Consider the following 12,207-nt stretch of genomic DNA (forward strand, 5'->3'; position numbering starts at 1 on the left):
CTGATTATAAATAAACCTGATGCTGCTGTATTGCATCAATAGTTTTCTAAAAAGCATAAATATAGGCATGAGGTACCTCTTTGCAGACTTGTTTAAAATACTTCCTTTTGTACCCTTTGACAAAATGTTCCTCTTATTATTTGGGCTCTGACAGTTATGCAACATAATAGACAGCATTTACAAATACAGAGAACAGCAACTGAATAGGGGTTTGCCAGGGAAAACAGTTAATAGTACTTAGGGCAATGCTACAGATAATTATGAAAAAAGAGATGGGAAGAGCAGGAGTTGAAGAAGGAAGGTACTATTGAGTGACTGAGGTATGTAAAAAAAGAACACTGAAATGCAATTGCATGTGACAGAAAGAAATAGGACCTTACTGCCTGAAGCTGAAAATTAAATAAGGTGGGTATAGAGGATAAGGGAGGTCTAAGCACTAATTTTAATGATTGTGTGCATCTCTCTCTTCCTGCCTGATTTCACTGAATTAAAAATCAAAGCATAATGCCCAGGGGAAAGAAACAGGGCAGCAAACAACAATAACAGTATATATTTATGAATACTGATAAAATATATCCTTTTCTCATTACAGCAAAATGATTTATTCTTCCTGCCAAAACCTGCAACAAGGTTCAGAGGGGAATGTAAGGACAAAGCCAAAGAAAAGAAAAAAAAGAAGAATGGAAACCATAATGGGTATAAGCAAGTGAAGAATAATCTTAGGGAAAAAAAGTGACAAGGAACCCAGAATCTGTTCCTGGACACAGGGCAGCAGGTATGGCTGAGCTCTCTGGCACAGTGTAGGGATGAAGGACTAGTGCACAGGTATGAACAAAACAGTAGCAGTATTTGGGGGGTTAGCCCCATCTCCAGTGGTTCCTGGAGTGAATAAATCAGGTACATTTTTTGAATCTCTAAACCAGTGCTTCCTGTCAATTACTCCCACTTGCCCAACATACTTGGGCCTCTCTTCACAAGTGAGAATTAAAGTGCCAAGGAAGCAAAGATGATTTTAAAAATAGAAAGGGCAAGAGTGTGCTCCAGGAGTACTAGGAGTAAAACACAAATTTCTACAATAACTGTAATACATCAGAGAAGAAATTCCTATGCAAAGACACGTTTCAATAATATAGGATATCAGCTATATGAGTGGTCAAGATGCTTAAGGCATTGGGCTATCCATTTACTTTTTAACTAAAATAACAAAGCTGAATTTCTTGTGAAAGATTCTACGTTGTTACAAATCAAGGAAATTTCAATTGTCAAGAAAGATTTTTTTTCTCTTCATAAAGCACAGCAAAATAAAGTATCTGTAAATAGTGTGGAATACTCTGAAGAAATCTAAAAGAGAGTGAAAAGGAACAAATAATGATTGTTCTGTGTAGATTGATTGTTAAAGTTTTCCCTTCCTTTTCTACAGAAACATTCCTAAAATTTGTAAGAATATAGGACTGTATATACCTGGGCACGTATCACAGTAAGACTCAGGAGATGCTGCATCTGTAGAAAAATTATCTATAATATGGCAGAAAATGCCTGGTCATCCTTACCTCCACTGGGTCAGGCACTTCAAGTCTTGTTTCTGGAGGAGCTTTCACAACTATAACAGTTTGGTCTTTAAGGCCACTAATTTTTCGAATATCTTGATATGTCACATAAGCTAATGTAATCTCTGTTAAGGAATTTTCCATCCCAGGAAATACACTCAAGACTGCTAGAAGAGGCAGAAGTCTTTGAATTATTTTTCCATTTTCTCATGCAACATAGCTCTTAGCCCAAGGTTTTCTGCTCTCTACACTGTGAATGCCACAAAGCCCTATGAGAACTTTCCTTTGATGTAACAGCTGGGGCCACTACTCAGTGAACAAAAGGGATTCTCTGTGCTGAGTGCTTCTCTACTCCTCTTTATGCAGGAAACCACATAAGGTTCAACAAACTGAAATTACTCACAGACTCGACGATGCAAAAATTTTTATGCACTTGCCATCAAAATGCAGAGAGCTGAACATCACTGAAAAGGCGTATAGGAATTTATAGATGCATGCTATAGAAGTGCATGCACAGTGTCATGGAATCATAGAATGGTTTGGGCTGGAAAGGACCATAAAAGATCATTTAGTTCCAACCCCTCTGCCACGGGCAGGGACAGCTTTCACTATACCAGGCTGCCCAGACCCCCATCCAAGCTGGCCTGGAGCACTTCCAGGGATGAGGCATCCACAGCTTCTCTGGGCAACCTGTCCCAGTGTCCCACAACCCTTACCATAAAGAATTTCTGTCTAACATTTAATCTAAACCCACATTCTTTCAGTTTAAAGCCATTTCCCCTTGTTCTGTCACTACATGTCCTTATAAAAACTCCATCTCCAGCTCTCCCACAGACCCCCTTTAGGTACTAAAAGGTGCTATAGGGTCTCCCTGGAATCCTCTGTTCTCAAGGATGACAGAAATCCTAATTTCAGTTTAAATGTGAGGGTCTTTGCAAACATAAATATTTAATACATAGTACATATATAAAATATATATAAATATATAAACATTTATGCAACATTCATATATTTATATATTCATTGGTATTATACAAAATTATTTTTAAAGCCTGTCAAAACAGCCACTTTAAACCTGTAGAGTGCAGAATGTCAATTTCTGCATAAGCACAGAATAAATATGAATATTTTTCTGTTCTACATGTATTTGTCAAAATGCCAGTGTTTTGGAGGTTACTAATAGTGAAGCTTCACATACTAATTCATGTAACTGACATGTCAAAGTGCTTTTGGGTGTGAAAAGAACTGTGAAATGGCCATGACCACATGCACACAGCTTCAGCTCTTTAGTTTTGTCATCTGTGAGGTACCTGGCATAACGTTTATGCCAGAGAAATAAAAAGTCTGATTTATTATACTTTCTGGGGGTGTGAATGTGTGTTGTTGCTGAGCAGTACAGCAAAACAGGCTGCCCAAGCTCCAATACATCTTGCATCTATCTTGGATCAAACGGGTCAAGATGCAAAGTGACAGGTCTGTCACTCAAATGGCTTTTATCACTCATTAAGTAAGGTTTGCAAAGGCAGAGTTCATCCCCACAGGATTCAGTGCTACAAAAATTGAGAATTGTCCTGTTCAGTTTTGTCTTGCTTGTGTCTTTTCAATGATTATGCTCTTGGCTGAAGGTAGTGCTAATCCTACCCCTCATGCCACTTGGTGATCTTTAGCTACACCAAAATGTCTGTGAAACCCATTCAAAGGACCATGTCCACTTAGTTCAAGTACTTTTTACTGGTACTCCCATAGTCACTTCCTGTCCTTCAGAACAGAGGATAAATCCACTTTATTAGATGCTCTTTTTAAACACTGCTTATTATGTATAGTAATAAATTTTCACATCAGCATTTAATAAAATGCTTTCAAATGTTGCTAATAGGTGGGAAATCTAAGAAAAATTACTACTGGTTAATTACAAAGGGCATAAACAGCCAAAATAAGTCATATGAACCTTATGCAATTTACTAAGGTATTTTGAGAGCTCATAAAAATTTTACCTGTATTTTATTATAGATTCTCTAACCAGAGGAATCTGCAACTTTGTTGCAAGTTTCAGATTAACCCAAATCTGAACTTTGTTTTCCTCTCTGTAATTTATATATATATATCAGTTTAAAGTGAAATAAACAAAAATTAATGACTAAACAAGTCTGTTACCTTATCTCTTCATGCCTTTATAATTTCTGAACACATAAAACTGTGGTTTTCTCTAGGTTTGAAAAAAAACCACAGGGCTATTTGGATATTGTCACTCATTAATCAGTAAAGGCTCTTGTTTCTACTCTATGTGAACACAAATGTTAACAGTCTCCTCCGTGTATCATCTCTTTTTTTTTTTTTTTTTTCCACATTCCAGAAACATTCCAGGTTCAAGCTTCTTAAGTAGCTTTTATATCAAACTACATCAAAACCTCTCCAACTCCTTGAAGCTTCTTTCCATGACATCACACAGGGGAAGTCTCCTAGTATTACAGGGCACAGCAAGGAGGCTGAGCACCTTTGGGAAAAAGGATATCTCTGATTCTCTGAGTCCTCCGTTAGCAGCTTGAGGTCCAGGGTGCAGCTTTGGATTAGCTCATCCAGCTTCTTCTCTTCCTGAGTCAGTTCAGTCACCTCCTTTGTGAGGCCCTGGCGCTGTGCTAGCATCCCCCCGTCCTCTGACAGACTGCAGCCCCTGCAGACACAGAGAAGGAAGACACCCCGTCAGCTTCTGGAACACTTGGCCCTACACCATGGCAAAGGGGAGAGAGAGACAGGATTTTACACTGCAGATCAGGTTCTTAGTCCTTTCTCCCTAAACCCACCCCTAGCCAGTCAACATAAATGATGCTTTCCAGAAAAAGCATCTTTTTATCACAACAACACATTTTGGAACTCCCACCAAGATGCAAGAGTTGAATATTTCTAACTACTTCCAAAATCTTGTTTCTAACGACAGCTCAAAAAAAAAAAAAAAAAAAAACCCAAAAAAAAAAAACCAAAACAAGGAAGGCAGTAGGTAGAGACACATATTTAAAACTTACTCCACATGCAGAAGTAAATTAATTAATCCAGTTTTCAAACAAAATGCCGGTTACTAATTTCCCTGATAAATGCTTTTTATAAACTTTTCTTAACAGAAAAATAGGACTTTATCCTGGTGGAAGGCATTTTGGATGATTGCTTGGAGCAAAGTGTTAGAATGAAAGGTAAGAGAAGGAAAACACTGCTGCCCTATGATAGTGAAATCAGCCAGCAGGGATGGAAAAGGATAATGAATACTTACATCCACTGAATGTTGTTTTTGGATTTTTTCTTAATGAGATGGATGCCTTCCAGTACATTGGTGATATCGTAAATCCTCCTTTTTTGCACCTTGAGGACCTCTGCTGCTCTGTTCAAATCTAGGACCCCATCAGGAGATTGGCTCAGCAACTGAATGAACTTCTTTGTAAGAAGGCCAAGGGATGTATCATACCGAGTCTTTTCTGAAGGAGATTTTGGAGCTTGGAAGGAAAAGGAAAAAGAAAGTTTTTTTCTCATTTTGGTTCTGAAAGCAGCAACCAAAAATGAAATTACATATATTACAGTTACTTCTTTCATTTTAACTAAAGAAATCTCTCATACCTCTGCATTAAGACACAAGTATTTGTATTTCAACATGTACTTTTCCAAAAGTCACAGGTACATGAGCAAATATATACGTTTTTTTAAAATGCAAATTTTTCCAGTAATTTTTTCCAGTCTGACAGATACATATAGCAATATTCTGCTTAGGCTTTTACTATGTGAATTCATAATAGTATTTTTAGTATCTATTTATCCTGGCAGCAAACCTAAAAAATCCCCTGTGACTCTCCTTCATCAGACTGATAGCCAGCTTTCATCAGGGTTTGATTTTCCCCTCATGTGAGATAAGTGCTTCATATGCAATTAAGCAGGACTTAGGTGCACTTCAGTGGGTGAACAAAATGACAGATTCCATCAGTGTCAGACTCCACAGCTTGAGAAAACTCAAGTGAATTAGCGGAGATTGATGAAAAATACAATTTATAATCATCACTTCTCTATAACCAAGCAATGCTCAAACTGGGAGAGAGTATCCATATCTTCTAAATTAGAAGTCAGCAAATGGCTTGGACCAATTCATGGTTTCCATGCACAAATACATGCAATATACTGAACAGATGGGCTTTTAAAAGTTTAAATACTTGGATCAGTATGATTTCTAATTCTAAGTGCTCCAGGCCTTTCTGTCAAGGGAAATGTGCCAGCCATTATTACAACTCTGCTGGGCTGGTACATCTCAAACCTTCCTTTGCTTCCAGTATTATGCAGGATGAAACTTGGGCTGATTTGGTGGCCTTTTCCATATTTTCAAGGGTCAAGTCATACATTAAACTGCAGAAGTCAGTCAAAACTGAAAATCCCACCCAAGACTGAAATTTCAGATAACCCTGAAATATTTTTAAGAATACAAAAGGTTTTCAATGAAAACCAAGATGTTGCATCTTTGCTAAGAGAACCAGCTAGCTGCATTTCTTTGGGTAGATTCAGGGCTTGTCTGGAAATGGAAGAATATTCATAGAAAGGCCTGAGTTGGAAGTGGAACTTAAAGATCATCTAGTTCCACCCTCCCTGCCATGGATAGGGACACCTCCCACTAGACCAGATTGCTCAGAGCCCCTTCCAGCCTGGCCTTGAAACACTTCCAGGGATGAGGCATCCACAGCTTCTCTGGGCAACCTGTTCCAGTGCCTTACCACCCTGTGAGGAGAGAATTTCTTCCCAACATCTCATCTAAATGTCATTCACATCACTTACATGACCTTGTGGATTTAGAGCAAGGGTGGTTGGTTTGTCTGGGTTTTGTTAAGGGTCTAGAAAAGAGTGCGGGAATCAGAATGCTAATGGCAAGAAGTGACTGTACTCCCATCTAAAATGGCTTGTGCTCCTCATCATAACCAAATTCTCTGTACAGGCTTATCAATGCTGCAGCAGCATTCTGTGCACCAAACAGTACTGAATTTCTACAAGAATCCACTTCCATTTAAAATAGGCTTCATTCAGTTTAACGAAGTTTAGTTTAATTAAATCTACTGTGGTTGCTTAACTCCTATGCTTTTAAGTTTGTATGTTCAACTAATTTCACCTTTCCTATCTGTCTCAACAGAAACCAGCAGACTGGTGAGGAAGGAGCCCTTGGCATCTCTTGCCCTGACATCACCACCACTGCTGCCCCAGTCCTCTCCTTGCCCCATCTGGCTCCCTCTACCAGCCTAACTCTCCTGCTGAAACCCCCCCAAACAAGACAGCAAGGCTAGAGCCACCAGCTTCTGCTGCAAGAAGCCCATCGCCCAAGGCTATGCAGATGTGCAAAAATTAGAGCAGTGGCAGTATCCAGAGCATACTGCAGGGACAGAAGGCAGCTCAGATGCCACAAAGAGGATTTATCTGCAGCACTGTTGAGGCACAGCTAGCATTCTTTGCAAATCCCTGCCCAGGGAAAGAAGCCCTGGCAGCCAGCTGCTCTAACTCCAGCAGTGAAGGAGGAGGCTGTCCTGATGAACCTTGTCTAATAACTGTGCATTCCATCCCATCAAGCCACCTTCACTATTCACCATCCATCTCCCTAAGCATCCCAGCATCATGTCCTTGGCTGAAGGGGAGGCCCTGGGCAGAGAGAATGCAGACTGCCCAGCAGGCAGAGGGACACACCTGGCACCAGAGCCTCTGCAGCCTCTGAGCAGCTCTGCAGCAACCCCTGCATGCTGCAAACCTGCTGTCCATTGCCTGGCTGGGGGGTCGAGTTTGCTGCATACATATCTGTGTGAGGACAGCAATAAACACACTCCAAGCTAGGGAATGCAGGCTGATGACAGCATGTTACAAGCTCCCTTACTTTTTGGACTATCTGGACTTCTTGTCGCAGCTCTTCCTTTCCCCTTTGGAGTCTTCAGTCCTTCTGCAAGATACTGGTGGCCACTTTCTCCAAGCTCCAGCCTTCGTTTTGCCTGTTAAAAAAAAATTTTTTTTTTTTTTTTTTTGTTGACTGATTGTTAAGAAGATATTTCACCTTATCAAGCACAGTATTGGGACTATAGGAAAGGCAGAGTGGTGACCTTTTCACAGCCAGCAATCAGTACAGGTGCATAGCCTATGTGCATCACCATGGAATCCAAATATTTACTGGAATCCTCAGGTGGACTTAAATATGTCACCCAAAGGCTAAGCTGATGGGGTTTTTATTTGAAAATTCAGCAATTTTTTTAGATTTGAAAAGCTGAATGACAATTGCATGGTGTATTTCAGTCGAGTCTGGACCTTCCTGAATACAAATTAAAGATTTTGGTCCTTACTTGAGTTGAGAATGTTTCATTTAAGAAAAACAAGGACAGCCTCTCAAGCACCCACATATATGAACCTACAAAGCTACATTTCCTTTGAAAAACTCCTTATACCCACATTTGTGCAAAACTAGTGCAAGCTATATTTTTCCCTTCACTATCTGAGAGGATGGCTTTGAGGGGACCAATAATTTCCACTACTATGAACTTCCCATCAGTGAAATACACGACACCAAGAGCAGCACTGGATAAGTCTTCTCTCAAAAACTCATCCTCATTGAAACCATAACCACCACATTCATTTCACATTAACTAGCATATGTGCTGCCTAAATGAAAGTAAGGTGAAGCAAAAGTAGTATTAGATGATGTCTGAAAATCAGCTGAATGTTGCATTCAGCTCAAAGGAAAGCCGTATATATCCTGAATAACAAAAAATAGTGAATGAAACCAGCAAACTTTGCAACGAGCAGACAAACTGCAATGAAAACCACCACCAATATGAATTCTATTCCTAGACAGAAACACAATATACTATCTTTGGAAACAATTCTATACCCTTCCCTGCCACTCAGGTTACTGAAATTAAACCTGGGGATACTTGTTAATCTTAACAATAGAAAGCACATTACCTGGAAGATACAGGAAAAAGAAGAAGTTTTATGTCTAATCAAGTTTAAACAAATAACTGTTTCTGAAGAATGTTGTTTATTCAGTTAGGTAGAGTAATTCAGAGTACATTATTTGCCTACTTTTTAACATTCACCCCACAGGGCTGGATAATGTCTTGCTCCTCAGAGAACCAAGACAAAACAATACATTCTGCTGTGGAGCTGTAGACAGGTATTTCTGTATTGTGGATTTGTCTTATGCACTCTACTTTGGGTCTGTGACCAACAGAAGGCTCTAAACAAATTAATTTATATACATTTATTTATGGATAGCTAAACAACATCCTTCTGCTGGACTCTGCTTGCAAACCTCAAACTTATTAAAAGGCAAGTTAAAGCACATGGAACTCACACAAGCCCATGGTGTAACAGCACGTGCAGAGCAGCCACTCTCCTCCTGTGCAAAAGGGCACAAAATTCACTGGCAACAGGGCAAAACTGAGCTGCATCCTTCCAACCAACACAGGCACCACACTCCCAGCAGACCACTGGTAGCAGCTTCTAATAGCATGAAACACCTCTGCTCTGTTCAACTGTAATCCAAGGACACAGATTTCTAAAAGGTCAAGTGTTAACAAAAGCACCAAGCTAATATGTTTAGCCAATGTAATTGGATTAAATTAAGATTACAGCTATTACACAGGGAGAAATGCATTTAACACTTTTTTTATGTAAGTGTTTTTCCACCCTGAGAACTGTAAAAGCAAAGGAAGGAGGGGTGAAAAGGGAACAATTCAGGGCGTGGGAAGACTAGGCCAAAGGGATACAATTAAAGATAAAAGAGAATCTCAAAACCAGGTGTGAGGAGGGGCAATGCTTAGGACACAAAATCCAGAGATTTGCAGCTCTCTTCATCAGAAGAGAAACTTAGGTTTGGATTATACATGAAAACTTTTTGTCTCAACTTGTTTGCAAGACACAAACAACAGTATTTTGCCTCTGCTTTTGTGGTTAAAGACTTATGTAAGTTTTTCCCGTGAACTTCAAATGATCAGAGAGAACACAGACAGCATCCTTTGGCTGCACAGAGCAGCAAAAAGCTGCCTGCATGTGATGGGGCTGGTACAAACAACACACTCTTGGCAGACTCACCAGCATGGTGCACCTACAGACAGTGCAGGGCTAGTGAAAAAAATGCCACATGACATGGAGAGCTCTACAAGATAGCTGGCTTTCAGGGTACAAAGCACAGCAGGAAACCTGAGAGATATATAGAGCAAAATATTTTAGTGGAGTTTAAAAAATTCTGATTACTGACAGGCAATTTTAGGAAACCCTGAGGAATGTTTCATTTCAGGCCAGATATTGCACGTCACTCAGCAAGTGCTCGCTTCCCCTTCCTGTTTTACAAACTTTATAACTGATAAGATGTAGGACTGAAGTGGTATATTCTCTCTATTTCTTCTTTCATGAATTACAGATTAAAGATTTCCTAGTGCTGTTTTGTTTGCACCAGAGATCCTTGGTGACTCACAGTTTCTCTCCCATCTCCAAAATTATTCACAGTGCCTTCTGGCTTCTCTTCAGAAAGATCTCTGATCAGCAGAATCAGTGATTTATCTTGATTTATGTCACTTATTTTTGCTAGAGCACTGTATTTATTATTTTTACTATTTATACAGATTAGTATTATTTGTCCTTACTGCATTACTTGATCAATCATAACATGCACAACCATCTGACACAGTATGAGGGACCTACTAAGAAGTAACAAGTCAAAGGACACCACCACAAAGCATCCCAAATGACAGGGATGGATAGGAAGCAAAGGGACAAAAATTTCTCAGTGACCTGAAAGCTGAGTGGAAGAAATGGGAAGTCAGATTCTTTAGGGGGACAGTGAAAGGAGCACAAAATACATTGGACTATGAGACAGGTAAGTCACAAACTGATACACTCCAGCAAGAGACACTAAAGCAACAGGAAAGCATCCACTAAGCTAAACCAGATAACTAACTAATCCCTTGGTCCAGATGTAAAAATTGTGGCATCAACTGTTTTAACTCAAGTTTCCCTTCCAATACTATGAGCAATCCCTGACATAGATACAACTATAAACCCATTGTTCACTGCAGACCACTAAAAACTGGAGGTTCCTTGAACCCTATGTTGGTTTGCCCTTTTAGCTTCAATCCCCTTAAAAAAAAACCCAAAACAACAGATAGCTACCACAATCAACATCAGAGGCAAACCCACAAGAATGTCTTTCATAAGAACACTTGTCTCTAGAAGAAAATAGTTTAAAAACTCCGAGGACAAGCTAAGTATTTTCAAGCACAGGACTTGATGCAATTCACATTACAATACTCACAGTCTCATGGATTAACTTTCAAGAGGGGGTTGGAGGCAGGTTATGCTTATAGAAGAGAAGAAAAGGAGTAAGAACAGTATTAATTAATTGAAAAAAGGGGTGAAAAGGGTGCAGATGGGAATTTTAGCCCATTCCCTTTAATGGGCTGCTTTGACTTCACGGTCTATCAGGTTGCTGACACCACTTCTTCTGCATTCTCCCTTCATTCCTGCTGTCCTGGTGCAGTCAGCACCTGATTGATATGTCCTCATCAGACCCCACAGAAAGCTGGTTTAAGAGGTCCCCACCAGCAGTAACTCAGTCCTACCCCAAAACAGAAATTATTTTCCTGCCAGGTTATCCTTTGTGGGTGACAAGCCTGCATTGAGAGCTGAGGAAAAGCTGTGTGACACCCACCCATGCCCCTTGGGACATCTGACTTACATTTGAGCATCTTCACTATCATGTCACACAGCAATCAACTTCAGTTCTTGGGGAAAGAAACTGGCAGCAATTAGAAATAAAACAATTAAAATTAAAAAAAAAAAAATCAGAATGTTACCTTGTAACAGACAAGCATCAGGTAAGAGTCAGCACAGGATTTTGTCAACACAGGACTGCATCATATCCAATGAAAGCCTTAGTTTCTCTGAGAATTGTATTTTTAAGTTTGAGGGAAGAAGCAGTAAAACACTCTCTAATTCTTTCCAGTGATAAAATCATGGAGAATAACTTTGCCAAACTATGTACACTAAAATTTGTCCTGCTAGATGTGTCTCTCAGCTTGAAGCTATTACTGGATGCAAGTTAGTTGTGCTGTTTGTAAGAGACAGACCTAAGAAAAATTACATTACCTGTGCTACCTTCTGAAAATCTTTTGTCTGAAATACTGCTGCACCCATTAGGCTCCAGCAAGCACATAAAACTTGCTAGAAAAATATCTGAGTTGGGCATATTCTACTATCCCAACACCCTAAATTTAAAGTCATTTGGAAAAGTGCAGTCAGTACATTTTTATTACAAGTGTGAAGTACCAAATTCCACTTCAAACTCCTGCCACAGTTCTTGGGCCTCCCAGGTTCTGCACATCCCATCTCCTTGGAGGTCCTGAGACCTGTCAACATCCCCTGCTCCCCTAGCAAGCATTCAAGGTGTATTTGAGCACCAGCAGCCTGATTTAAATACAAAAGGAAAAAAGTTGACCTCAGAATGAGAACTAAAGTAACCTGGGACAAAGCCTGCTGAGATGGGGGCAGAAGATAAAAACTTATTGCAAAAAAACAATGGGATAAGGAGCAGAAAAGAAACTCCAGTTTATGGTCACTGGGCTGGAAAAACAGGAAGACTGGAAACAACCAAGCATGGCAAGGAATAAAC

At 39.8% G+C, this 12,207-nt stretch overlaps 1 protein-coding gene across 2 annotated transcripts in view; it reads right to left on the minus strand.

Moving 5' to 3' along the window:
• The window catches only part of E2F3 (E2F transcription factor 3), a 40,890-nt gene that overhangs the window by 3,895 nt on the left and 24,788 nt on the right, over nt 1-12,207 (minus strand). For both annotated transcript variants that reach the window (XM_079300476.1, XM_079300475.1), the window contains exons 2-5: nt 7,426-7,537; nt 4,810-5,029; nt 4,058-4,218; nt 1,551-1,663 (exon numbers count right to left, since the gene is read on the minus strand). In XM_079300476.1, the coding sequence (XP_079156602.1) occupies nt 1,551-1,663; nt 4,058-4,218; nt 4,810-5,029; nt 7,426-7,537 (606 nt within the window). The remainder of the gene's footprint in view (nt 1-1,550; nt 1,664-4,057; nt 4,219-4,809; nt 5,030-7,425; nt 7,538-12,207) is intronic.

This window comes from Erithacus rubecula (assembly GCF_903797595.1).
Source record: "Erithacus rubecula genome assembly, chromosome: 3".
Classification (NCBI taxonomy): Eukaryota; Metazoa; Chordata; class Aves; order Passeriformes; family Muscicapidae; genus Erithacus; species Erithacus rubecula.